This window comes from Centrocercus urophasianus, unplaced genomic scaffold (genome assembly GCF_019232065.1).
Source record: "Centrocercus urophasianus isolate 14NV4802_14NV808 unplaced genomic scaffold, USGS_Curo_1.0 seq_14, whole genome shotgun sequence".
Lineage (NCBI taxonomy): Eukaryota > Metazoa > Chordata > Aves > Galliformes > Phasianidae > Centrocercus > Centrocercus urophasianus.
In genome coordinates, this window is record NW_024884586.1 from 27495795 (window position 1) to 27523490 (window position 27696).

A 27696-nucleotide genomic window follows, 5' to 3' on the forward strand; every position below is an offset into this window, starting at 1 on the left:
ATAACTCATATTAGATTCACAAGCAAAATGGTCCACTACACTGCACATGAATAATGAACACAATAGATAACACCCCACTGTCCAAAAGGATCATTTCAGAGAAATTTTAAACAGCTTCATATCCATGCTGCTAGCTGAAAGGACAAACTAAGACTTTTATATTTAAGTAGCTTGCTAGCAAAGCAAACTTGCAAGCTATTAACTCATTCAGTCATTTGTTGAAAGAGAACAACCTGCAACTGAACTTAAGTTAGAGCATTTCATTAAAAATAAATAAATAAATGTTGGAATGATTGTTATTAACTACCAAGGAAAGTGAGAAAAGGGAAAAATCAGAACTAAAAGACTTTTTAAAAATTTTATTGTTTAAGTTGCAGGTACGTTACACAGTAGATCATCCTACACAACCTCTGGCAGCTTTCTCAAAAAAAAAATCTGTGTTCCCTTTTTCCAGAATGAAAAATTTGTTATAATCTCCTCTCTGAGAGGTTTGCTTCTTTCATCTAAGTTTACAATCTTAAAGATTCTTTATTGTAGTCTTTTCTTTGTACAAGATATAAAAACACCTAAAAAAGATCAGCTTCTTATTCATCAGTTATTTAAACTCTGATGAGTTATTCAAACTCTGATGCCTTTACAGTAATACTGCTTTTTTTCTTCCCAATTTACTGTACTGCTGACTTACATGCTCTAAAAAAGAAACAAACAACTCAGTACCCGAATATTGAAAAGAGATTATTTCTGTTGTGAAACAAAGAAACACCCGTATTTTACAGCTGCTGTTCATAGAGGGTTTTTTAATAAACGAGATTTTGAGCAGAACAGAAATTAAAAGGTAGGTGGAAAGGACTAAGTAAAAAATCTCTAAAACTTGATTTTGCATGACATTTAAAACAACTTGGTCTTGCAAGTAAAAGCCCTACTAACAATCTCTAGGGAGGAAAAATAACAAGAGTGCTCTGGCTTTTAAAAATAATTTTGTTACTTCAGTGGAGACTGTCTAAGGTCCATGTAAATTAGTAAGACCAGTAAAGTGATCTTATAAATTGACACAAGACAGCATTGCTTCCTCTTCATCTCACTGATACAGATTATGCAGCCTGGGTGGTGTACCAGATCACTTACTACAGTGACACAAGAGCAAGAACAGCAAGAACACAGAACAGTCTTGCCTTTATACCAATTCAAAGTTCAGTAACACATGATACTATTAATCCACATCAGCATCGAGGAGACAAATCAGTTTTCCATACAGTTAACAGCAATTTAAGACATTAGCTATGGGAAGCGAAATGCAAATACAAACAATTTGCCTACATGGCATTAAAATTCCAAATTTTGGAAAACCAAAGTAAAATGTATGTCTCTTAGAAAGGGATGTGACTGACTTCTGCATTATTTAAATCTCAGGACTTGCCACTTATTCTCTTGCATTTCTAGAGAAAGCACGTCACTAATGCAAATGGAAATAAGCAATGAACATTAATTGCATACAAACAATTTCAAAACAGAATTCATTTGATAACTGGCATTCACATTGCACAAAAGGGTTAGAAAACATGTTACTGAGCGGGAAATTTATGTCCAAGACAACAGCTATCAGTTGTTTTTCTTTTAAAAGGTATTTACCGTAGGTGTCATATGGGTCCACGTTAGGGCTAGGCATGTTCCACCACTGGATGGTTGCATCAATACCACCACTGAAACATTGTTCTCCATTAGAACTAATTGCCAATGACAATACAGGTCCACTATTGGGAGACAGAGAGTAAGTAGTTTACTGATACTGCCAACAGTATAATTAGAACTTTGCAATCTATTTTAAAAAAGGCAAAAACAAAAGGAAAAAAAATAGCCTGGATTAAACAAACAATTCTGTTAAAATCTTAAGTCTCAGCCAGTTATACAAACCTATATTAAAATATTTACAACAACTCAACTATCAAAATTTAAGCAATTCAGGAACACAATCTTACTTCAATAGAAACTAAACCTGCAAAGCATAAAGGAATTTTTTTTTATTTTTTATTTTCTAAAAGAACAGCCTATCTGAAAACTAGTTGTGCTGAAAGAGGTTGTTCTAGCTCTCTGCCATTAATACTGTGAACTTTCTCAGACGGACGGAAAACTGTGCTCCGGAAAACTGGTTCAGAAAAATAATCCTAGGAGGAGTACTTCTCGGTCAAGGCTAGACTTACTACTGGTTTAACTTCTTGAACCTGTTTGCAGTGACACTAGACAAGCTGTGCCCCAAAGGTAGCAGCACCTTTGGACATACCACTAAGTCGGGTTTAACTGTCTTGTAAAGCAATAACACTAAGTTAGATGTCACAACAGGTCATGCTTAAGAAATCAAGTCTACTGGTCTTCAATGCAGATAATTCCAAACTGGAATTATACATTTAAAGCTGGTGAAAACAGATACTACTAGTTGAATCCACCTATATACTTCACCTTGAGTCTGCATAAAGTCCGTTTCTTTTTTTCCTTGATGACTACAACTTTTTTTCATCTCTCAAAATTATCTGGGGACTACTATGTTAGACTACTAGTATTCCATCATATCTTTTTCCTTTAGATCTTACATATTAAAAGCCACAGCCCAAGACACTGCTCAGGCAATTTCAGCATCATCTTCTACATCTCTTTTTGTTTTAGCATGGACTCTGCAACTGATGACAGGGATTAAGTATTTACCTGGTTTTAAAGAGTATAACCTTGTCTATATGATGTTTTATGAATCCAGGATAAAAAAATCATCAGGTAATTCTGATAAACACTTACATGTGGGCCCTAAATGTGTAGATAGGTTCTACATCTAAAGAGGCACTCCTGAAAGATGAAGAGGAAAAATTATTACACAAAATGAAGTCTCTACTGAAAAACTCCAAAAATATTTAAGAGTTTTAAGAGAATCAATTTCAAAGACTTATAAAACAAAACTGATACTTCATAAAAACCCCATATACTTACTTTTTGGCAGGAACCGTTTTCTGCAAATTCCAAAGTTTTAGAGTATGGTCCTCAGAGGCTGTAACCAGCACAGGCTCTACAGGATGAAAAGCTAATGCCCGCACTCCATCAAAATGACTGCGTAGCGTATACTTAGGGTTCCATGTCTTCCGGAAGGCATCTTTATTAGCTGGCAGCTTAAAAAAGAAAAGGCATAACTTACATTGAGTTTAAAAATATGTATAACAAGTATTTGTACATTAGGAAAAGTTTGCTTTTCTTAATTCAGTTAATACATATTCAACCTTAAATATGCATTTCTCTATTGATCTATAGGCATTTGTAATCCCCCCTCTGGCACACAACTAAGTCTGCAATGCACTTTTTTCCTATTGTAGAAGCTTCTTTTGTTCCAGTGTGGAAAAGAGCATAATACTGAATATGCAAACAAACTTTGATTTTCAAATTTTGGTTTTAATCCTTTTGTACACCGATACCTTAATTCTTCTTCCCTGAAAAAAAAAGATACCGATTTCATTGCTTATCATACTGTCTGTAGCCAAGGAAGATATTACAACTTTCAAAAGCCCATTATCACTTAAAGTTATTAAAATAAATTTCAGCTCCCCACATTTCTTCCTCAAATTAACATCTTGACTAAAAATGACAGAAACCACATGCACATCTTGAATAATTCTACATGACAGGGCATGTACAGAGAAAGTACGAGGGTTGCTCTGAAAGTTACATTTTACTGTGTTGGCCCACTACATCAGAAGAGGACACTGGTGGTATGACAGAGATTAAAACTTCCTGCCAATATTCCATTATATTTTGTTGCCTTGCAACAAATTGCAGCAGAGGAGCCGTTTGACAAAGTGATAACTGACACAGAAGTGCGTATGAAGCAAAGGTGGGTCACTGAATTCTTCGATGCAAAAAAAAAAAAAAAAAAAAAAAAAAAGAAAGCACTAACTGTTCATCACCAGTGAAAATGCATAGCTAATGATGGTGACCATGTTCAAAAATATTGTTCTGCAGCTGATAATTTGCTCTATCCAACAGTGTTACTGTGCTTTTTGTGTCTACATAGTTCTCATGGAAGTATATGGAAGGCGTGTGATGGAGTGACCTATGTACTTAAAACAAAAGTGTATTAAACAACACTATATAAGTGTTATGTGCAAGGCTTTAATGAATTTTAAATATATTTGTGAGGCAACTTATTTACTGCATGAAGTGGGACAAAGGTATTCTTATGTATCAGTAAGCACCCAATTCATTCTCTTCACAAAGAAAAATTAAAACCCACAAATTATAAATGCTTAATATTAACCTTAGTTATCTCAGAAAAGTTACCAGAAAACTTCTAGTGAATGTAACAGACTAATTTAAAGCTCCAAATATAATTCATATTACTCAGAGTCAAGAGGACCTATAAAAGACTACATACCACTTATCCTGAAACATCCACCCAAGGAGAAAGAGACATGCACATACTTCTCGCTTCCTCTCAAGTAATTATAATGAGACTTTAGAAAACTAATTTTAGATACATAACCAAAATTAGCAAATGAAGAATCAACAGATACTCATTCTATACTCTGCCTTACACACTATCCACCCACATACTTGTTAAGACAGTTCTCAACTAAGGCCTGAATCTCTCCGTACCCCAAAATACTTCTAGAAACATTATGGAGAGATTAAACACTCTCATATTTAATAAAAATTTAAGTATCTGTCAGCACTGAAAACAAAAAAATCAAATAATAATGTAACAGTACACCATATCTCTATCCTGGACTGAATTATCAGTAGTCACTCAAACTAGATTTGATTATATCCAAACAAAATAAATAGAAACGCTCAGACAATACAAATTACTGTTCTAAGTTATGGATGTGTAGACATCTGTTTTCCCTGTATATTAAGGTATTTGATGTTTTTTTGGCCTAAATGCAAATTATCCCAATATCAGACCAAGCAACATAAATCTGTTTTACTAGATGTCCAACATAACCTTTTTTTTAATATACCATGTAACAAATAAATTTCATTACAAAATATTTTACTTTCAATCCTCCTTCTCTGCAGTGCACTGAATATCTCAGTATTTTCTGCTGATATTTAAGATATTCCAAACTATACTTCAGCATACAATGCTGATACAAACAATAATATCTTCTTTGTATGAGGGAGCAGAGTGGAATTCTGGAGCTCTGTTAATTATTGAAGTAATTCTCTAGCTAACAGAGTTCCTTAATGTTTCTAATCATCATCATATAAATACATTCATCTACCTGGCTAACTCCTGTTGTCTCACACACTTGTTACAGTCTGGGGCTTGAAGAAATTAAAGCCCAGCATCTGAAACAACTGTGCTTAATTTTAGCATGTTACACCCCAGATAAAAGAGAAGACTTTGATTTTTTCAAAGTGGTGTGCATCCATACTACAATGATTTTTGTTACACTTGTGATTTTTTCTTCACTTGATTTGTTTTCAGGAAAACTGGGACTGAGAAAAACAACAAAAAGTTTATCAACTGTTGTTGTTGTTAAAATGGCTGTTGCAACAGTAATTTCATTCTCAGTAGTTCAGATACACTCATTAAAACACAAGGTACCAAACTGACAGAAATTTGGAAAAAGAAGCACTAAGTAAGGCTTTCAAGGCTTCACTTTTTTAGAACAGATGGCAACATCTTGTTCTAAGAAAAGACCATGTACACCTTTCCTTGAAATGTAGTTAAATAAAAACAGATGTTTGTTTAATTCTCTCTGTCCATCTTTCTAATGAACCTCGCCAAGAGGAAAAAACTAACATACCTTTAAAAAGATTACTGTAACCTATTTCTATTTCAAAAAAGCACACACCACAACAACATTGTCAAGGAACTTGGAAACCGTATTTGCTGACTACAAATGGGCAAACGTGAGACATAAAACAAGACAGGGGCAAAATAAAAAATAAGATGTAATGCTACATATCAATATTTTGAAGTGGACAAGTCAGAAACCCCTCCAAACAAAGGCACAGACACACAGCTCCATTAAGTCTTAACTGTTCTACTGGTAAAAGCCAGATTCAAAATCACAGAATTGCTTGGGTTGGAAAAGATCTTAAAGATCATCAATTCCAACCACAACCTAACTACATTACCCTCACTAACAACTCTCTACTAAATCACGTCCCTGAGCACCACAATAGTTTTTAAACACATTCAGGATGGTAACTCAACCACCTCCCTGGGGAGCCTATTCCAGTGCTCACAATCTTTTCAGTAAATAAGTTTTTCCTAATATCCAAACTAAACTTACCCTGGCACAACTTAAGGCCATTTCCCTCTTCCTGTCACCAGCAAAAACAGAACAGCCCTGCTCTTGCTGTATATACTTTTCAGATACTGGAAGAGAGCTAGACTACAGTACCAAATATCTTCTGTAGCTTTATTTATCTCTCCCATCAGCCCTCTCCCTACCCCTTCAGTGGATGTTAATTAAAAAGATCAGCACTGCCATCTGAAATGCCAATCATTTGAAAAACAAAAGCAAGAAAAAAGACCTTTACCATAATCTCTTTAAACCAAAAATTGAAAATAAGAATCCACACAATCTTATGATGGTGGGAGGGCAGAGAAGGAAATGTTGCATAGATTAGAAGAACAATTAGAATTGTTCTTCTTTATAGCACATGGCAAGCAACTCAGTCATTCTGCATTACAAACCAGCAGAAAATCGTACTGGAAGAAATTTCAACTGAGGAATAATAAGGAAGGGCAAAAGAACCCAAACAACCCACACCCAAACTAAACAAAATCAAGCATCAGGTAGAAAAAATCTTCCTGGCCCCTGCATTCAAAGGAATCTCCTCATACCACAGCAAGGAGACCTGCATCCTTCTCTGTCTTCCCAATTTGCTACATGTCTACAGCAAACAGAATTTAAAAAGCAATAATTAATAACTGTAGTTGGAGTATTTTAATCCCTCATTTTTTTCTTGATAATGTTGTGATTTCCAGATTAGATACTCTGATAAATCAGGACTTCTGGATTTGCAGCCAAAAAACACCAAGATCCAGTGCAACTATCAAAAATATCCCTCGTGTAGTATTTAATATTACTTTCTCAGAGTACAAATACGCACTATATACTAAGTACTAGATAATAGAAGAGACATTACTTGAGATGACTGCTGTTGTAAACAATCCATGCACTAAATGTTTAGCGTACAGAAAAAATATTCAGCTACAATTAAAACTATAAAGATTTAAAATTTAATTCCCATCCTCTCTATACATAGCCTCCTTTTCAAAAATAAGAATTTCATTTAGGGACTTACTGGAAAAACAAGTGGCTTGCAGCGACAAGAGATTAAGTTGTCCTACAAGCATTATATTACAAGTACAGGCTAAGACACAGCCCTACTGTACTGCACATGCACACTTATGTGGGAACAACATCAGAAATAAAGAAGTATCAAGGAATTTTTATCTTGGAGGAACATCATGATGCAAGAGAGCTACATACCATCTGAATTTCAGTCTCTTCAGATCCACAGCAGGACAGATTCCCTTCTTCTTACACAAAAACATCAAGAAAACCTTTCTACTTGTGTAACTTGATATTAGAAGTTTATCTTTTCAGGTACAGGAAGAAGTCATGCATATTTTTCATATATACTCATAAAGTCCCTAACAGCACTTGGAAAGGAAAACTAGAGAGGAAGAAGGGAAACTGAATGACATTTATAGTCAATTGTGTCTCATTTTTATTTGTAAATAATCCAGTTGAAAGAAACAAACAAAAAAATTCACATCCTTTGTCTCCTTTAACAGCCAGGTATTTCTGCATTGATAACACCAATTCATACATCCCCCAAATTCAATGGCCTTTAGCAAAAAAAGTCTTGCTGAGAAAGTTTTGAGAATTCAACAATACTGAAGCACCTGTCAGTAAAATGAGAACAATATAAAAACAAACGAAAAACTGGTACCTTGATTTTGAGATTCTGAACTGCTTTCTTTTTATTCATTCACTCAAATTAGCATTCAGTGAATATACAAGCAAGAATATTTAGAGGTTAACCAGGTCAGCAGAAGACTATGTAAAAAAGAACCCCAAGCTATTCAATTTCATAATCCACAGTGGAATCTACTACAGGTTAGGGGTGTTGTTTTAATACCAGTTCTGGATGTCTCAAATTTAAGCTGACTTAATCATATACACCCGTGAAGTAATTAAAAAACCTTTTTTTCCATGTCCACTTATTCACAGATTTAATTGTAAATTAAAAAAGAAAAAAAGTGTTATTTTCTACACATTGCACACGATTCTTAAATCTGTCTGCCATACTTTTACATACAGTGATATGGCAGATTCAGCTCAGTAGAAGGTAAAATTCAAAGAGCTGAAACTGAACTCTAATTTCAAGTTATCTGATTTCCCAGAAGCGTTACGTCATTTGAAATCAGACAATCTCAACATTAACCTTTTCTGTGAACAGAACAGGACAACGTATTTTAAGTGCATAAAATTGGGCAAATATTTTAAGAAGTATTTCCATTGGAGTTTTTCACTACTTTCTATAAGGATGGACAATTAAAGTTTTCAATTTTCAATCAGGAAATCTAACTATGCAACCTAACACCTTACAGTAAAGAACGTATTGGCATTTACTTTATGATGTAATATAGACACCGAAGGACAAGTATGATTAAATAAAATGGTGTGCAGCTTAAGTACTTTCAGACCCCATAACAAAAAGCCCACCAAAAACTAACAAGATACTTTAAACACAGTACAATATGTAAGACTTACCTGGACTTTTCCCTAACTAGTCAAATATTACCAGCCAATTAAAAAAGAGAGAAACCCTAGTTGCAGTAGCTTAATTAACATGGTAAACGACAATCTCAAATCTCTAGGTAACACTAAAAATACTCCCTAGAAGTTTACATCAGAAATAAACAGTAATATATAGTTTATGCTATTAACACCATGTAAACAGAAAGAGTGGAGCAGAGCAATATGTTTCTATAAATATTTGCGTTTTAAGCCATGTCTTCTCAGTATTCCATTTCAGTGCGTAATTTCCATTTCCGTTTAAAGAAATTCATGTTAAGTCATCAAACTGTATTCTAGGTGATTACACACCCCCCAGTTACAAAATATGAATGAAATTACATTAGAAGAAAATAAACAAGTAATCTTAATTATGATTATCCAAAATACTTAGCACATTGAAAAGGTGTCCCCTCGTCCTCCCAAATAATATTTGCTACTAAAAGGTCTGTTCTCTGCATCTGTAACATTCAGGGTAGAGGGGCAGGGTAGAGGAAAACTATCACTGATTAAATTAAACTGTATAAAGAATTTTAAAATAAAATTGCACTTACATCATAACTATAGTCTGCATCATTTGTTACTGTCAAGTCTGCAAGGTCTCCAAGGCCCAGTACACTTAACAAAACATCATCAGAACCCATAATAAATGACTTGCCTCCTCCAGATGGAAACGTTATTGGCTCAGCTACAAAGAATAAAAGTTTCTTTAAGTATCAATACAACAATTTAAACATTGATGAAAAACTTACAAACAAAGCAGAATTTAAAACTGATCTAGTGCACACCACATACTACAAGTAAAATAAAAAGAGAACACATGCAACACATTAAAAACACAATTCTTCATCATGATTTCAGTAATTTCATTTCAACTTAGTCTACAAAAATTCCCATAATTTTACAATTTAAAAATTATTATATGTGAGAAGGTAACAAGAATGAAGTGACTTGCATGATCATTTTTCAATATGAAATCTATGTCCTACATCTCCAAATAATACTTCACTCACTACACCATGTTGCTTGCCTTCTTGCCATTTGCAAATATGTCTCTATGCTCAGTACTAATCAAATCTCTCCACCTGAACCATTAAGTATTTTTGTCTTAGATCAAGGTCTCATGCAAAACTTCTCTTCTACTCCAATTCACTAAATTATTTAAGAAAAGAAATAACAGATATTGGTGAATCTCTTACTTTCTCTGTAATTTTAAATTCCTAAAATCAAAACTCATCTACTATTTATCTTCATGAGCTGCGCCTTCAAGTTAATTTTAACATTTTTGTTAATTGCCATTTAGAATAAATAAATACAAATAACCTATAAACCATTCATTCTGCACAAACATCTGAACGAGAAAGTTTCAAACATTCACCCGCATTCTTTATAATCAACAATACTGTTTACCTCCTCCTACAATATCCCCAAATACCAACTTGGTGGTGAGGAATATGACTGAAGGCTTAAAAACTAACACTTCAGCATGCTATTAGAAGCTGCTTTTACTTATCTGTATTCTCTTTTGTGAAAAGAAAATAAAAAATAAAATAGGATTCTTGATAGGTAAAGTATTTTAGATCAACTTCAGCAAAATGGGAACTTCAGCTAAGTGTAAGCATTTCCAAAGCATATTAAATCTTATTTGACATCTTCAGAAATTAAATCTGCTTGACATTTAGATTTCACTGAGTTATAGTATCACTGTAATGGCACTTCTACTTTCCAATCCTCTCAGAAATAATGCTTTAATACATGCAACTCCTTTTTTTTTTTTTCCTGTCTAAACACCTGACTAAAATTAAAGGGAGATGCAATATTCCTATATAAAGCAAGAAATAACATCACAGACATTCCTTTGATTAAATTAAGACACTGAAATCCCCAAACAATAATAATTAGCTTTTTTTTTTCCCCAAAAATATTCAAATTTCCTCGTTTTTTTTTTTTTGACAGAAGAAAAAAAAAAAAAAAAAAAAAAAGAGAAAAAAAAAACCCTAACACTTTATTTGGAATTTCCAAACCTGGCTCACCTTCAACGTCCTGAGAGGCCCAGACTAACAAATACTACTGTTCATTTAGAAGTCCAAATCTCCCAAGTCTCCCCAGACCACAGGGGAAAGGAGACAGCATCCTCATTTTACACCTGAGGACGCTTTCCATCCTTGTTGTGCGAGTCCTATTTATCTAAGACATGCTCACATAGTTTAAGTGAGATCTCAAGTCTATCCTCCTAATAGTGCACAAGATTGCTTGATAGATAAGCTTGCATGAGCTAAGCTCTACCACTGAAAACTGCACAGGAGAAATCTATACATAAACCTATCAATTTCCTGTTAACATTAAACTTCCAAGTTCACATTATCCAAAATTTAGAAGCACATTTCTAAACACTAAAAGCTACCAATATGTATATATAGCATAACTACGTTTTCATTAATTCTAAAAATAAGTTTGTGCAAATATGACATTCAATAAAAGACTGAAGAACGTTTGCAAGTTCTGCAGGTTTTCAACACTTTCTTTTGTGTCTCTTCTTCTGATATATGCAGAGAAGTAATGCAATGAAATATGCATGAAGTTACAGCTACCAAAAATAAAGATCCTCACCATATATCAATAGGCATATGGAAAAAAATAAATTGGCTTTATTGTTTGTTTGTTTCAATTAAAAAAAAGAGATTATTCCCACAGCTGTGGATTAGGTGTTCAAAAAAAAAAAAAAATAACTTTACACAATATACTGGATGTAGAATCAAGCTTTAGCTCAGAATTATGCTGTACTTTCTATTTCTGAAGATCATGCACTACGGCAAAACAGAAACTTTTTTTTAAATGGCCGAGACTGCAAAATGTTATTACAACATAACAACTGTCTCATATTTAAACCTCCACTTGAGTAGAAATAAAAACTTTAGAAATGTAGAATATATAGTCCCAGCCAATCAGAATCATAGTTAAAATTAGAACTACAGTTGTAAAAGAACTATAGTTTCTTTTTTGGATCCCCAAGCCCTCACCAAGTTTAAAAAAAGGGAGCCTAAAAACCACTTTGTTCTCTACATGAAAATAGCATTTCCAACCACTCAATTTATAACAGAACTGGAACACTTAATAGCAGAGTGTAGCATAAAGCTTAAGTACAACCCCAAGAACATTACAGCTTAGTAACATTCATCAGGCTAGCATGCCCTAGCAAGAAAGACACACAATCGTTCCCTAAAACTGTCTTCAAAAGGCATTAGCTTTGAAACCACAGCTGAATAGAAAAACTGAGCAAAATCACCGTGTTATGATAATTAAGTATTTGAAATTTACAAAGTGCAGACCTAAAATGAATACAAAGTAAGCTTGTGTGCTTGTAACTTCATCTTTTTTTAATGGGTTGTGCAAAGATTTAGAAAGCTGCACAGTATTCTGCATAGAATTTCTGACCAAAACAGCAAAGCTTACACTATTATGCCAGTTTAAAAGTTTTGGAGAAACCACAATTAACAGATGGTGATAATAATAAGAAAATAATAAAGATATTCATACTACTGCTCTTAATGAATAAAGTCCAGGAAACTGAACTGATAAGCTATAATCATAAAGCACATAAATATACAGAAATACAATTCTGAAGGCAGTTTACTTGAAAACAGTTTGGACAATCTTTATTTGAAGTGTAGCATAACGTCTGTTCTACAGGAACCACACAAGTCAGCCCTTATCAAATTCAAATCTACAATCTAGTTCTTCAGAAGGGTTGCTTTGTACTGTATTACTTGAGATACAATGCCTTTAAAACAGACATGAGATAACATTCCATTTAAAATACCTAGCACAAAACACTGCAGCAGTTACACAGTTACTGGAGAGATGCGAGACACCTCTATACCATCACACGACATTTACAGCTGATAGTACAAGGTACACGCGCACTGACTTCTGCAACAGAAACTTCACCGTTACTATTTTCAATTGCATTCTACAAGTTAATTTGATACTTGTGGATCTTTAAATTGAGGAAAAAAAAAAAAAAAAAAAAAGGCAGTAAAATAGAAGGCTAGAAAACAAGGTGAAGTAATAGTTCAGGATAGAAGCACAAGCACTTCCCCACAAACTTTACACTTCTCTGCTTAGAACAAGACAGAAATTTCAGGGAGGAGGAGGACAGACAACAGTAAGGATTAAGGAAAAACAAAAGAACCAATAAGCAGCATCAGTAATAATGCAAATTGTTTTGACTTCTGGGATAGCTAATACCATGCCAGGGCTTATGGTTCAGAGATCATCCTAGAAGAGCCAAATGCGGATTTAGTCGAGCACTTTGATTTTATTTTATTCTATTTAAAATAGACAATTTATATCACAGTATTGTATGATCTTGAAAAACGCTCCTTTAAAAGTCAAACCTTAAAACTGTAGATGGCAACAAGCTGAATAGCAAAACTTTGGGCTACGTAGGTGATGTTATGCCACTAACCCCCATTGCGTAAGATAATTCTGAAACTGGACCTAATACTTTGCAGAGAAATGCTTAAGACTATACATAAAATAGGACAAGAGAATTTAAAAACAATAAATCAACATTAAACTTAAGGAAAAAGAGACAATTTAGTCTCTTAAGTTAAATATTCACTTACAAATTTCACTCAGAAACACAAACTGTTGTCAAATACTAATACTCACCTTTTAACCCTCAATCAGTAACACCCTATTCATACAACATTTTGCTACATGGGGTCTGCAAACAGTGATTTAATACTGAATAGTTTCAGAACACACCGCTGTACATGAAGTTGTTTAAAAGTACTTAGGAAATAAAGGTCCACAACCTGCAACTGCATTAAGCTTTATAGAGCTGACAGTAAATGACAGCGTGTGCCTTCTACAAGAAATCTCCTGAAATACAATAAGTAGCTGAATTTTTTGTACCTTCCTCTGCTCTTGCACCTTCATGATCAGTCATTCTAGAAGAGGGTGACCTAGATTGATTAATGATTCCTGAAGGGATGTGGGGTATCTCATCATCGCCCAGATCTGCTATCATGTCTTGAAGTTTTGTCCTGTTGACTCCTGTAAATTAACGTCAGCAGCAAAAATTCATTTGATTGCTACCGCTTGACTTGACTTGACAGAAGTCTAAAAATCCATTAAACTAAGTAAACAAGAATAATTACTAATGGGACCTCCTTAAAATAAATACAATGCTTTGCTTTTGTCTTTGTATATAAATACAATTGATCTTTCGGAAATCAAGGAGTTAATGCATTAAATCTAAAACTACATGCAAACAGTCTGAATTCGCCAGATCAAAAACAAATGTTTTGCATCTGTTGATCTATTTTATAATTTCCTGTAGGAGAGAAAAAAATCATCATACAGCCCTGTGAGAAGCCAAACATCAAAAGAACACAATTATAAAAATACATATGAATTAAACACTTGCTAATACAGAACTAACTATACTAAACAATTAAACATAGAGAAAGATTGCAAATAAAAGATAAGCTCACAAATGAGGGGAATAAGTATAAATAAATCGTAATTGTGGGGGTGGGGGGTGCAACAAACAATTAACTTTCCCTGATTTTGAATGGTATTTGAATTGTATAAAATATTTATATTGTATAAAATACAAGATCACCAGTGTATGAAATAGTAAATGCACATTATATTTATTAGATAAGCCTGCTCCTGGAAGTAAAGAATACTAAATTATATAGCAGTAGTAACTAAAAGTAGAATTAAAATATACTAAATTATGTGCATTAATTTCATAGTACGGATACTAGCTAACAAAAATAGTAGGTTCTAATTACAAGTATTTTAATTAAATTTACTTCTGCTTTCAACTTCCAGCTTCCATTAAAAAAAAAAAGAAAAAAAAAGATGAAGTGAAATTACAGCAATAGACTCCTTCTAAAGAAAATTATCCACAATGACACTTCACTAGTTTTAATTAAAAGGAAGTCCTCACAGGTAGCGTTGACAATTATATTTTAAACAAACAAATATACTTACGCTATGTATTTCTCTTTAAAATCCACTATGAAGTTTTACTACTTCTAAATGGATATAGTACAGTGTAAGTAATTTTCAAACGTACACATTTTGGTGAAGTATGCACTAGGCAGCATTTTATTACACTCTGAGTTGACATGTCACTTTTTAAAAGATACAAACCAAAACAAGGCCTTCATTTTATGAAGTTGTAAGAGGTAAACACTAGATTTACAGATCACTTCTCAAAATCAGAACTGTTTAAGTAGTTAAATTCTAAAACACATTTGTTGAAATCATGTTATATCAATTTTAAGATCTGTCTTTGACAAAAAATAGTTAAAATCAACGTGACCAAAAATTAGCATCCATCAGTTATTTTCTTGATGTAATGCAGAGAGGGATCATTATTCACATTAATAATTGCAAAACATGTTCATTTCAACAAATGCAAGTTAGAATCCCTATACTTTTTTTTGTTTCAATCTTTCATGGAAACCACAGTATTTCTATCGTACATATTAAATCTCCTACCCGTTAGTTGTTCGAGAATAAAACTGGCTTCCTAAAGTTTTCCATATGTAACATGTTTCTTGAATGGCTAAGTCTCACTGAACTCATGTACTGATGAGTCCAGAAACCTATGATCTCAGCTGAAGAAGTGTGAAATACTTAAAATTTTCTTTCCTGGTTACAGTTCTAATCTTTATGTAGAATCGTTTTCCAATAAACCCAGAAGTAAAGCAATATTATTATTACTTTAAGACACAGATGGATAAAAAGCAGGGATTAATACAGAGACCTACTTGAGTTTTGAAGGAGACAGTGAAAGCAGATAAACGTTTCTTTCAAACACAATTACTAATGGGAACACACAACATTCCTTTAAAAGCATGAACAGAAAGACTTCATTCCAGTTAGATAGGAAAGCATAGGAAGCAGCTATCAGCAGATTAGAAGGAAACAAAGTATGTGTTATAAACACTTATAACATGTTATAAACACAAATGTAAAAATAACGTCCTTTATCAGGCAACTGAAATGAACTTCCAACTAGTTTTAACTACAAACTGCAGTTACACTGAGTAACCACTATGTTCTACTGGATGACCTATTCCATCATGTCACCTAATCACTTTCTGTAGAGATCTGCAGACTGAAATGAACTGCATTTGGCTTGAAGTGGAAACGTCTAAAAAGACACTCCGAAGAGGTGAAGGATGTTGTTCCTCACTAGTATGAGGAATGTCTCCTTTCCAATAACACTTTTTAGTAGTTTTTAGATAGCTGCTAGACTAATATGGATAATATCTCATTTGAAACAGTTAACTGCAGTCAGCCAATGAAATTTCATTAAAAAAAAAAAAAAAAAAAAAAGTAGTTAAATGATCGGGTCTTAACTGCACAGACCACAAACCTGTTTTTGTATCTTTTCCAAATGGTTGTCAGCCAGTCACCTATCTGAAGTGATCAGCAAAAGATAATATTCTTGAAAATATTAAGAAGCAATCACTATATTACGTGATAAAAGTCATGACTGGTACCCTGATGTCTACTTGAAACCACTCTTTATTCTCCAGAAGACTCATTAGTCTTCTTGACACTGATACAAATTTTACCCTCATCCAAACAGAAAGCACCTTTTGTAAATGCTTTCACCTCAAACGTGGGAATAAGAAGTCTGTCTCAGAGCATACTCAAAGGAAACTGACAGTAATCCAGCTCACTCTGCTACCCATTGTTACCTTGAACTAGCCAGTCATTTTGCATATCATTAATAACAGGACAATCAGTCTTGTCTTGCAGTGCTTTTCAGCAAGTTTACTTACTTGTCCTGCAGGCATCAGCTCAGAACAGCCCTCAATCCATCATAAGAGAGGAAGAAACAAGTTTACAAAGAAGCAGGTGCTATTTCCAACAACTTTCCTGTAATTCATGCTAAAAAATGTCATTATTCTGTGATGGTCTTCCAGACATAAGCAATATACAGATATCTGCTTTCTAATTATTGTGCCTTCATATCATTGTTGAAGTACTCTAAATGTTACAAAGATTTTTAAGGATTAGATTGTGCTGACTCTGCATAAGCAGCTATGTTTCAAGGCATCATCTGGCTGCGTTGCAGTCTTCCTCAGAATGAGAGAACACAATCAGTAAACACAGACCTGTTATGAAGAAAAGAACACCTAGAATCTCATTTCCTTCTTAAAATTCTAAAAAGAAAAACAAAAACAAAAAACAAACAAACAAACAAAAAAACACAACTTATAAAACAAGGCAGTAGTGTAACAATCAGTAAAGCCTGTGTAAAAGCCTTCCTGTTCTGTGAACAGATACATAGGCCAATTAATGCATGTGTGCAGGTTTGCAGAGGAGCATTGAGCTTGGAAAGAGAAGACATCATAGAATCATAGAATCACAAGGTTGGAAATGACCTATAAGATCTAGTCCAACCGTCTCCACATCACCATTGCCACCACAAGCACTAAACCATATCTCGCAGCTCCTCTTCCAGATGCCTCTTGAACACTGCCAGGGACGGCGACTCCACCACCTCCCTGGGCAGCCATTCCAGTGCCTGACCACTCTCTGAGAGAAAAAGTTCTTCCTTATGTCTAATCTAAATCTCCTCTGATACAACTTGCGGCCATTTCCCCGTGTCCTGCTCGTTGTCTGGGACAAGAGGCCAAATCCCTCTTCACCACAACCTCCCTTCAGGAAGTTGCAGAGTGCAATGAGATCCCCCCTGAGCCTCTTCTTCTCCAGACTGAACAATCCCAGCTCCCTCAGCCGTTCCTCATAAGACTTGTGCTCCAGACCCCTCACCAGTTTCGTTGCCCTTCTCTGGACATGCTCCAGGGGCCTCAATGTCTTTCTTGTACTGAGGGGCCCAAAACTGAACACAGTACTCGAGGTGCGTCCTCACCAGTGCTGAGTACAGAGGGATGATCACCTCCCTGCTCCTGCTGGCCACACTATTTCTAATGCAGGCCAGGATGCCGTTGGCCCTCTTGGCCACCTGGGCACACTGTCAGCTCATGTTCAGCTGAGCATCAACCAACACCTCCATGTCCCTTTCCTCTTCACACTCATCCAGCCACTCATCCCCAAGCCTATAATGCTGCATTGCGGACAAAGCGCAGGACCCAGCACTTGACCTTGTTGAACCTCATCCCATTCACCTCAGCCCAGTGATCCAGCTTATCTAGATCCCTCTGAAGGGCCTCTCTACCCTCAGGCAGATCCACACCACCTCTCAACTTGGGGTCATCTGCAAACTTACTGAGGGTGCACTCAATCCCTTCATCTAGGTCATCAATAAAGATATTAAACAAGAGGGGCTCCAGTACCGACCCCTGGGGGACACCACTTGAAACGGGTCGCCAGCTGGACTTCACGCCATTCACCACTACTCGTTGGGCATGACCCACTAGCCAGTTTCTTACCCAAAGGAGTGTATACCTGTCCATAGAAACGTTACAGACAGAAACAAAGCAAACCCTACTCCACCACACATAACCTCAATAGCCGGTTATTTTACTACTGTTGATACTATAAAGGCAATTAAAGCATTGGGTATTTTTTGTTTCATTTTAAATTCCCTTAAGAAAGAATTCAACATAATATTTTAACATAGTATTTTGACTATCCTGACAGATTTAAAAATAATAAAGGAAAAAGAAAAGCCTTATCAAGATGTATCTGTGATGAGCAGATTACCTAAGTTTAGATGTTCCACTCAAAAGATAATAAGAAGAAACAACAAGAAGTGTCAAAATGAATAAAATGAACTTCTGTTTTGTTATTAACCCCTAAGACTGGAATGACAGTTACCACATCTATGTCAGGGCCGTGAAGATCCTGACATGAGTTGAACAGACTGACTGCAGATTGCGGTACAGTTATTGGATACATGTCCAATAAAAGAATCCATTAGAATGTCTGCCCTATTACTGTGCCCCCAAAAACACAGCAAGAGGTGATAATCAAAATGTTTATTTGAACATAACGATCATATATAGTGCCACACAGATCTCAGAAAATTCTGACACAAATATGACAATGGATTTAAAATGTTGAAGAGCAAAATAAGATGAATATGCAACATCAAGGTTGTGAAAGATCTGGCATTTGAAGGAGAAATAAAGAGGATCTTCTACTTTCTCAACGTTAAAAAAGCTGACAAAAGAAGTCTAGAGACAGAATAAAAATAATTTAAACAAACCTGTCCCACCATAACTGCATACTTTCGCTGTGTGCACTTAGGCTACTCAATTAGTTCAGCAATTTAGGTGTCAATTTTTAACTAGAAACCATGAATTTGAAAGCATCAAATGCTTACTTACATATTAAGTGATGCTTACTGACATCCAGATTACTACCATAAATTCCAAAAATTAATCCAAAATCTGGGCAAGAATCTTTGTACTCTGGCTGAAAATATTTGTCTATGTGCATGAATGCATATGTGCCTAAGAGTCATGCAAAACTGCAGAAAAACAATGTGCAAATGAATATTAGTTCATTATAACTAGCAAAATAATTTCAAACCTTAATGATTACAGAATCCTTTAATCAAGTGCTATATCCTAATTATCATCTGACTTAGTGCATATTCACACAATTTTCCAAATCCTAAATATTTTTTACTTTTACTAAATATAGCTAGAAACTTTAGCAGACAAATAAAAAATCAAAAAGAAAAACACCTGCAAAAGAGCTTCTCCAGAGACTAATTTAATAACATCATGTCCACTAAAAAACTTGCATAGCTGATGATATAAATCACAAAGGTATTTTGAACAGGTACATAGTGTTGAAAATTCAGTTTAACTTGCATGGTTCATATAAGGGCAACAGGTCTGAAAACTGTTCTAGAGTAAGGCATTAGCCAAAACCTAGAAACTGCACAGAAAAACAAGAGGCACAACAAAAAATAAACAAAGCTGCAAAAAAGTTCATAATCACATAACAGGCCTTCTTTTCCTCCACTCTCACATTGCCTTAGTTTGCCAAAAGAAAAAAATTGCAACCCATGAATAGCAATTACAGCTTGATTCAAGCTCATGATGCAAGAATGAAAAACCAAACAGCCAAAAAGAACAACAACAAAAAAAAAACCCAAAAAAAAAAACAAAAACAAAAACAAAAAAAAATCAAAAACACATCCCAGAACACCCAAACAACAAAACAAACACTAAAACAACAACAGTCAAAACAGTACCATAATATTTTAATTTAAGAACTGGAGAAAGCTTACATCTTCTTTCAGAAAACCTTCTGGAGTAGAAATAACTCCTAAATGCCAATTGTTCATTATTTTTGCGCTCCCATTAAAAAGCAAGTTACTTCTCTGCACCTATTTCACTTTCAACACATCTCATCGAGATAAGACTGGCTGTAGATAAAGGCTTTGATATACTCACATTCAGCAGGTAGAAAGTTAAAGTTGGTTGCCCCCATTACAGAAACGTTTAATGAAAAACAAAAACAAATAGAACTCATGAGGAAAAAAAAGTCTTCTATACAGATAGGCAAAAAAGCGTTGTATTACAAGATTCAGAATCTGCACTTACTCTTTACCCCTTTCTTCCCCTTTCGTTCCTTCTTGTACTGTTCCTTCAGTTTACTTATTAGTCCCTGGTCTACATCCCAAACCTCAGCAGTTGGGGACAGGTCATCTTTGTCTACATGCAGCATATTATTAAAAGAAAAAAAATCAGCAATTGGCAATGCAAGCTGTTGGCTATTTACTATAATAGCTGTATAAGAGCATCAATACAAGTTCTTAATAAATCTTTAAAAGGTGCAGTCTCAGTTTAAAGTTTACAAAATACAAAATCTTGTTTCATAGTTTTCCAAGACACTGCTTAATATCAGTTACACATTTGAAAATTGTGTATTAATTTGTTTCTAAAGAGCAAACAAATTAAGTTTCATAAGTAACTTTTCATGTTGCATACTTCAAAATACAGAAAAATTCATTGGTGTTCAGAAAGATTACTGCATCTTTAGAAAGACAGTGTTAAGAAATTATTCAGCCAGTGTTAAACAAGCAAATAAAAGTTTTCATGCTGTATTACTCATGAAAATGCAAACTGAGTAAGTCAGTGCCAGTTTATTCATGAAGACCACCATGCATTCTCTCACACTCATTCTACATGCACAAGAAAGAAGTCTTGGTCCTATGCATAACCAGAGAAACAAATCATTTTAAATGAAGACTGATAAAAGTAATTCACGTAAGTGAATTAAGTTGACATCCCACTGCATTTCAGGAGTTACACTGGAAAAAGCAAAAATGCCACATTCCACAGCCATTTCAGAAGACAACTTTTTCCATCTGACAAACATTGGAAAAATTATTTAGTGTTCATGAGGAGTCTCAAAATTTCTCAACTGTCTCAAACCTTTCTGGAAAGGCTACAGTAGGAAATGGATAAACTAGTTTCCAAGACAAGGTAAAGGTAACATTTGCAGAAGAACCTTGTGTGAGAAACAACTAAACATCAACCAAACTTGGTTTATGCACACAAGGTTTTCAAACATAAAATAATAAAAATAAGTTATTCAGTTCCCAACTTATAACTATACCTACAATATCAGTGTCTCCATAAGACAGCAACTTTTGATATTATAGCCACTTGATTCATAGAAGTGCACAAGAGGAGCCATATACAGCAGAGAAAGAAATAAAAGCATTTATGTAGCAGAACAGTATAACCAGTAGGAGTCAGTCTACACACAAATGTTTCATGATAAAACGGAACAAAGAATGGGAATATACCCTAGGATATAGACCAATCTGTAAAAAGATCATCATTCAGATAGGAAAATGAAAAAGAAGATTGATAAAGAGATGAGATACAGAAACAGTAATGGTGGGGAAGGCAGGAAATAAAACATAATGGGGAAATTTCAAGAACTGTCTGTAAGGACCCATGGAAAAGGAAACTGAAGAATTACATCTTACACCAAACTACTGACACAGCTACCAAACCACAAACAGAAAGATCTCAACCTTTATGAACACAGGGTCAAAACAGTGATAGAAAATTACCATTTGTTCAGGAAACACAAGAGACACAAAAAGATGACAGAAGGGTCGTGCAAAGAAATTAGGAAGGAAATTGATAAACAAGTAAATAACCCCCCTCCCCCCCCCCCCAACACACATACAAAAAGGAAATTCAGTGAAGAACAACAAATAACAGCCCAAAAAACATTAATAGAACGAAAATAAACAAGTAGGCTGCAACAGTACAAATTAGGGTTTGACAAAAATCAACTAAAAAACAGAACACATGTAAAAAAAAATGTAATGCCGTTGGAAAAAACAAAAACAAAAAACAAAACAAAACAAAAAAAACAACAAGAAACCAAAACATTCTTGCATGTAATTCTGGGATGTTTTAAGAGTTGCGATATATGAAATCAGGAGCACATAATTCAGTGACAACAAAATAGGAGTAACGTATCCAGTCTGCGGGATACACCGAAATTTCAAGAGGCAATGAGTTGGAAGGAAGTGGGCTAATTCAGAAAACAGGATAAAAAAGCCTGCAAACAAATATCCAGGAACAGTGGTATTGGCTACTGAAGTGTAGACAGAAATAAAAAACTAATTCAAATTTTACCTCAGATGAAAGGGAGGCTCCGAAATGAATTTCAAAGATTACTGGAAAACCTAACAGTATTTTCCTCACTATGCCTACACTTACTTATCCTTCTTGGAACAAAGTCACATAATTTAAAGACTTCCAGAAGTCTCCTGTAGTAGTAAGCTTATTCAAGTCACTCATAGTGGTCATAATCCACACTAAATTGGCACCAGGACCATGCAGAGGATCGAGAGTGCCTAACAGCCAATATCACTCAGTAGAGGCTTTTTTTTCCCCTCTTCAATTTCATTTTTTTAAAAATGACTCAAGAGAACTTCAATTCCAGCCCCTCTCCTGTATGGAATTCTGTGCACAGAATGACTCACATTGTTACATAAAAAGAATTTGTTTCACACAGAGGAAAAATTCAGTGATTAACATGTTAGACACGAAAATCACAAGAAAAATAAGTAGACTACTTGATGTGTAACACTTGTAACGTGTAGCATATACTATGTAACAGGTAACATTTGCTTTATCCCCTTTTACCTAAGCAAACAGACTTACATAAGCATCCTTCTCTTGATACTGTTTTACTACAAAGCATAAAATTCTAATTTGAAAATTACATTCATTTTTCAATGAAAAATGGCATTCCTTGTTTAAAATGGCTTGAATTTGCTCATCTTTCACTATTTTGAAGATAAACTGTTCTAGCAAAATATCACATGACAGACTTTATATCAAAATATCTCAAAGTAATTTAAGACTCAAAGCACATTAAATGAGGTATTTATAAATAGGAGGAACGCGTTCATTAGAACTGTATTATAGGCAGAATGGAAGATGTCCACAGTCAGTGGCAGGCTGATTTGCAGAAATTTCTAATAGCACAAGTGTAACCATCAAATTTAGTAATTAAAAGTTTTAATGTATCTGGAGTTAGACCTACTGATACTACTTCAATGATTAACTATTGAAAGCAAAAATATTTGACGCTTGATTCTCTTATATTAAAATATCTATAAAGAAATATACTTAAATACACTGGTTCTTCGCATTTTTGTCAGAGAGCCTGAATCCTCACTAAAACAAGGAATGGTAGGGATGCTAGGACAGGGAACACTGGAGCAGGAAAAAAAAACCAACAACACTGAAAAGAAAATAGAGCTGAGCAACTATTTACATTATGAAAGAAAAGCAGCAGTATGTATGTCTTTCTATATACCATACTGGTAAGACTGATTCAGAAACCAGAATTCTCTGCACTTGATATTTGAAAGGAAAGTGCAAATTCAAAATCAGAACCTCGGCATCAGGGCCTAAGAGAATTCTCATACTGAGAGATCTGCCTGCTTGGCTATATAAAGACAACCAATAAATACTACTAAAACTAAAGGTTACAAGTTGTCTGCCTTCATCTTCCAATCAGAAACAAAACAGAGCTTGGAAATTTATTAAAAAAAAAAAAAAAAAAAAAAAAAAAAAAAGTGATCAACTTTCTGATACTAATTCCAAACAAACACTTCCTAATCCTTGGTACCTTCAAAATTAATTTTTACAAGCGAACCAAAGAAATTAATTTCAGCTGAACACAAGTCTAAAGTTCCCTATCAGAAAAACAGAACAAAAATCAAAATTCAAAAGCCTATTTAATTCAAATACAAAAACAGTCAGAATCCTGGTCCTATTCAAGCAGTACATTCCTTTCATTGGATTTCTCTTTAATCAAAAGTAAAACATTTGGAAGTATAATTATATTTCTTTCCACTAAAATATAAATATGGAAGTTTCAGGATTCTAGACATTAATAGCTAATCACCAGCATCACAACCATCCGCACATCCACTCCACACAACCTGTGAAGATACTGTAGAGTAATGAACAAGTATTTTTCTATTTCTAAATTGTTTTGTTAGCATCTCACCCCACTCTGTTCCATCTCCAGAACTTCGGGCTTCTCCAGCTCCCTCACCATCTTCAGCTGTCACTAAAAAATCAAATTCTTTCAAGGCTTCTTCAGTATCGGGATCATCTGTAAGGTCAGCGGCTAAACCTTCATTACCAATCTGCAATCAAATAAAGAACATTCCTGCATTTTAACCACCAACCTTTATCTACTCAAATGTTTCATTATAAACGATAGCGATTATGCTCATCGATGACTTTGTTCTTAACATGAAGCATGTTCAGATCCACACAGAACTATAGCTGCTTACAACAAGTAAAAATGAAAAGAGAGCAGCACAGTCAACTAATCATTAGAAAGGAAAAGAATATTGACATATGAGGTTTAGCAACAAAACCAAACCCATATAGCCTAATTTTCAGTTCTGATTTAATAGGCATTAACTGGAAAATTTTACTTTTTTTCTTGCAACATCAACAACTTTACAGAGAAGCTTTAGAAACTGTTTTCTGCTGGTCTATAATTATTTTTTCCTTTTTTGTTTTCCATTTATATTTCTGTACTAAACATAAGTTCGGAAAATATTCACAAGTGTTTCTGAAACTAATCTTTTTAGTAGTTGTATCACATCTTCACCTAAAGGCAACAGAAACAATTCCCTGCCAAGAAATCACCAAGAAGTTCTCTTTCATTCTGCAAGTGAATAAAAATTCAATGTGGGGCTGGGTTTCTACATGAGTTCCTCAATATTCTTATACTTTCACAGAAAGGCTTTTTAAAACTGAAGTAAACGAAGCTTCAATTATTTATTTTTTTCTTATAAAAATTTTGTCAAGAATCAAACAAGTGTAACCTCTCAACAAATGCTAAAAGATTTACTTATTATATAAGACTTTCTACTGCCCTAGAACAAAGATTCAAAAAACATTTCAATCGACTACTTACTAGATGTACAAGTTAATAACTAAAGGTACAGTGTAAAACCCTTCCTAACAAGTCAAGCTGGGACATTCAAACTTTCATTAAGCTGAGCTAATGTTGAATGACAGTTGAGCTACTTATGAACAGTAGAAAAGCAGCCATAGGCACTTCCATTCTACAGAATAGTATGGAAAATTGTCAGTATGACTGTCCTAAATCAACCGCTTTGCGTAAAGAAATCACAGTGACAGAATTTTCTAGTGTGGAATAAAAGAAATGACATGATTTTGACTATCTAGGGAAAAAGGAAAAGATATTTCCCTTTTAAGATAGAGTTTGCGCATGCAAAACAATATCTTAAATTTCTTTTACTTTGTGTTTCTTATTTATCCGATGTTTCTCTTTTCCTTCTGCAATATCCTCTATCATGTCGCTCTCTTCTTCTTCATCGCTATCATCTGCATTTTCTAAGAAGTTAAATGTTTCAAGAACATCACCAGAGTTCCTACAAAAATAAAAACATTAACAGGGAGAGAGTTTTACTCATGAGATTTTTGGAAGATTAATTAACATTAAACACAGTAGCTGCCTGACTTAACAGTTCAGCAATTTTAAAACTAGCAAAAAAAAAAAAAAAAAAAAAAAAACAAGAAATGACTGTACGATGTTTCTACAGCTGTCTAATTCTTCATGTTACATCACTCAGCAGTAACTTTCCTTAAAATAACAATTCTAAAGTGGCACTGAAGCTGAATTTACGTCATATAACCCAATGTTTTCTATGCAAGACTTATAATCAATTTCACTGAAGTTCATAATCATTTGTAGTCTGCTATGCTCACAGTGTTCAGAGACTCAAGAGTCTGAAGTTCTATGTGAACTGACCAGTACATTAAAATGACTACATAAACTTAAACTTCATACATTTCTCACCTCTTCACTTACCTTTTGATTTCCTGTCCCTTTTGTTTTGATGAAGGAGATTCGCCCCCATTGAGGATCTGTTCTAAATTCTTTGTCTCTACTGAACCATTTGGTTCTGAATTGGAGAGCCCAAGCAAAGACCTTACCCGCTGGGAGCGTACATCCAGTATCGTATCTGTATAACCTACTTCCTGAAGATACCTAGTATGTATTAAGAAAGAAGAAAGCACATTTGATGGAAAAACAAAAGAAATCTGTATTGACTCTTACAAATTAATGCTACTATAGTATATATTACAGAAGATAAGTTTCATCTCTAACCATCTCACATGGAAAAGCTCCATGTACACTGTTTAAAGATCGAGACTACAAACTCCTGCATCGTGGCCCACTGTGTGCTCATCTCAATTACTTTGAACCAAGATGTATGCAAACAAACGGATCCTGAGACCTCAGGAAAAAGCGTGAATAAACCAACATTCCAACAGTGTTACTTACTGTCTTAGTAACTGCCTGCCTTGCTTCCAGGTCAGTTGGCTATTCTGAGGTACTGCAGGAACCTCCGTATCTTTGGTTTCTTCTGAAAGATAGCATTATCAGCAATTATTGGTTTTTGGAAGGTTTTTTTTGTGGCTTTGTTTGATTTTTAAAATCAACTTTTCACAATGCACCAATGACACGAAAAGCAAATATTTACAAAAAACAATCTTTAAATTACTTGCAGCCTACTGCAGTAGTTCCTTTTAATTTAAGAGGGCTTTTTTCCCCCTTGTGCTTCAGTTATCTGTTGGAGCATGAAGCAAATAGTTTAACAGAACAAAATCAGTTCTCCACCTCAAGAATAGCAGCTGGAAAAAGTATTTATTTGGAGAAAACAAAGACGTCAAGTTTCACACAGATTCCATGTGTTTACTGTCAACAACTAAAATCTTGAGCCCACTGCATCTTTACTAAAGCAGAGACTATAAAACACAAGTTTAGAGCTTAAGGATTAAACCATCTAACTTCCATTGCTTTTAAACATATATTAGAAATCCCTGAAAAACATGAATCATGATCTGTAGCTTCAGCTGAGGGTAAAAGTACCCAAAATGTGGCAATTCTGAAATAGAAATAAACAAAACAAGAGTGATCTGTGAACCACAATTTTAAGGCACACTGCAAAAATACAGGCCAACACTGCAACTTTCCAAAGACCTACATTACAGTAGAAGCCACATTTATTTCTGCTTATTAAACAGTTATGTTTCCAAAAACTCCTTCTTTTATCTGCAATATTGTGAAAAGGGAACCATCATGATAAGCTTCGCATCTACACTGCAAAATTCGATGCACTTTGGAGGCAATAAGGATACTTTTTTTTTTTTTTTTTTTTTTTTTTTTTTTTTTAAACTCTTAGGACATTTTTCCTTCATTTAAGATAAAATAAAACTCAGTATTTTTTTCCAAGCCAATTCAGTAGCTTTTTTCCCTCGCTCATTCTTCAAAAACTAGCACCTTGTAGCAGCACCAAACAACAGTATTTCTGATGCTTTTGTACACTTAAACTTTCCTT

The 27696-nt window shown here is 34.4% G+C and overlaps 1 protein-coding gene across 3 annotated transcripts in view; it reads right to left on the reverse strand.

The window, feature by feature from the left end:
- The window catches only part of STRN3 (striatin 3), a 56836-nt gene that overhangs the window by 7011 nt on the left and 22129 nt on the right, over positions 1 to 27696 (reverse strand). For 2 of the 3 annotated variants that reach the window (XM_042813401.1, XM_042813400.1), the window contains exons 4-13: positions 26640 to 26721; positions 26163 to 26342; positions 25590 to 25722; positions 24315 to 24456; positions 20363 to 20473; positions 13719 to 13859; positions 9353 to 9486; positions 2974 to 3149; positions 2785 to 2832; positions 1630 to 1751 (exon numbers count right to left, since the gene is read on the reverse strand). In XM_042813401.1, the coding sequence (XP_042669335.1) occupies positions 1630 to 1751; positions 2785 to 2832; positions 2974 to 3149; positions 9353 to 9486; positions 13719 to 13859; positions 20363 to 20473; positions 24315 to 24456; positions 25590 to 25722; positions 26163 to 26342; positions 26640 to 26721 (1269 nt within the window). The remainder of the gene's footprint in view (positions 1 to 1629; positions 1752 to 2784; positions 2833 to 2973; positions 3150 to 9352; positions 9487 to 13718; positions 13860 to 20362; positions 20474 to 24314; positions 24457 to 25589; positions 25723 to 26162; positions 26343 to 26639; positions 26722 to 27696) is intronic. The other variant, XM_042813402.1, reaches the window with a different exon arrangement.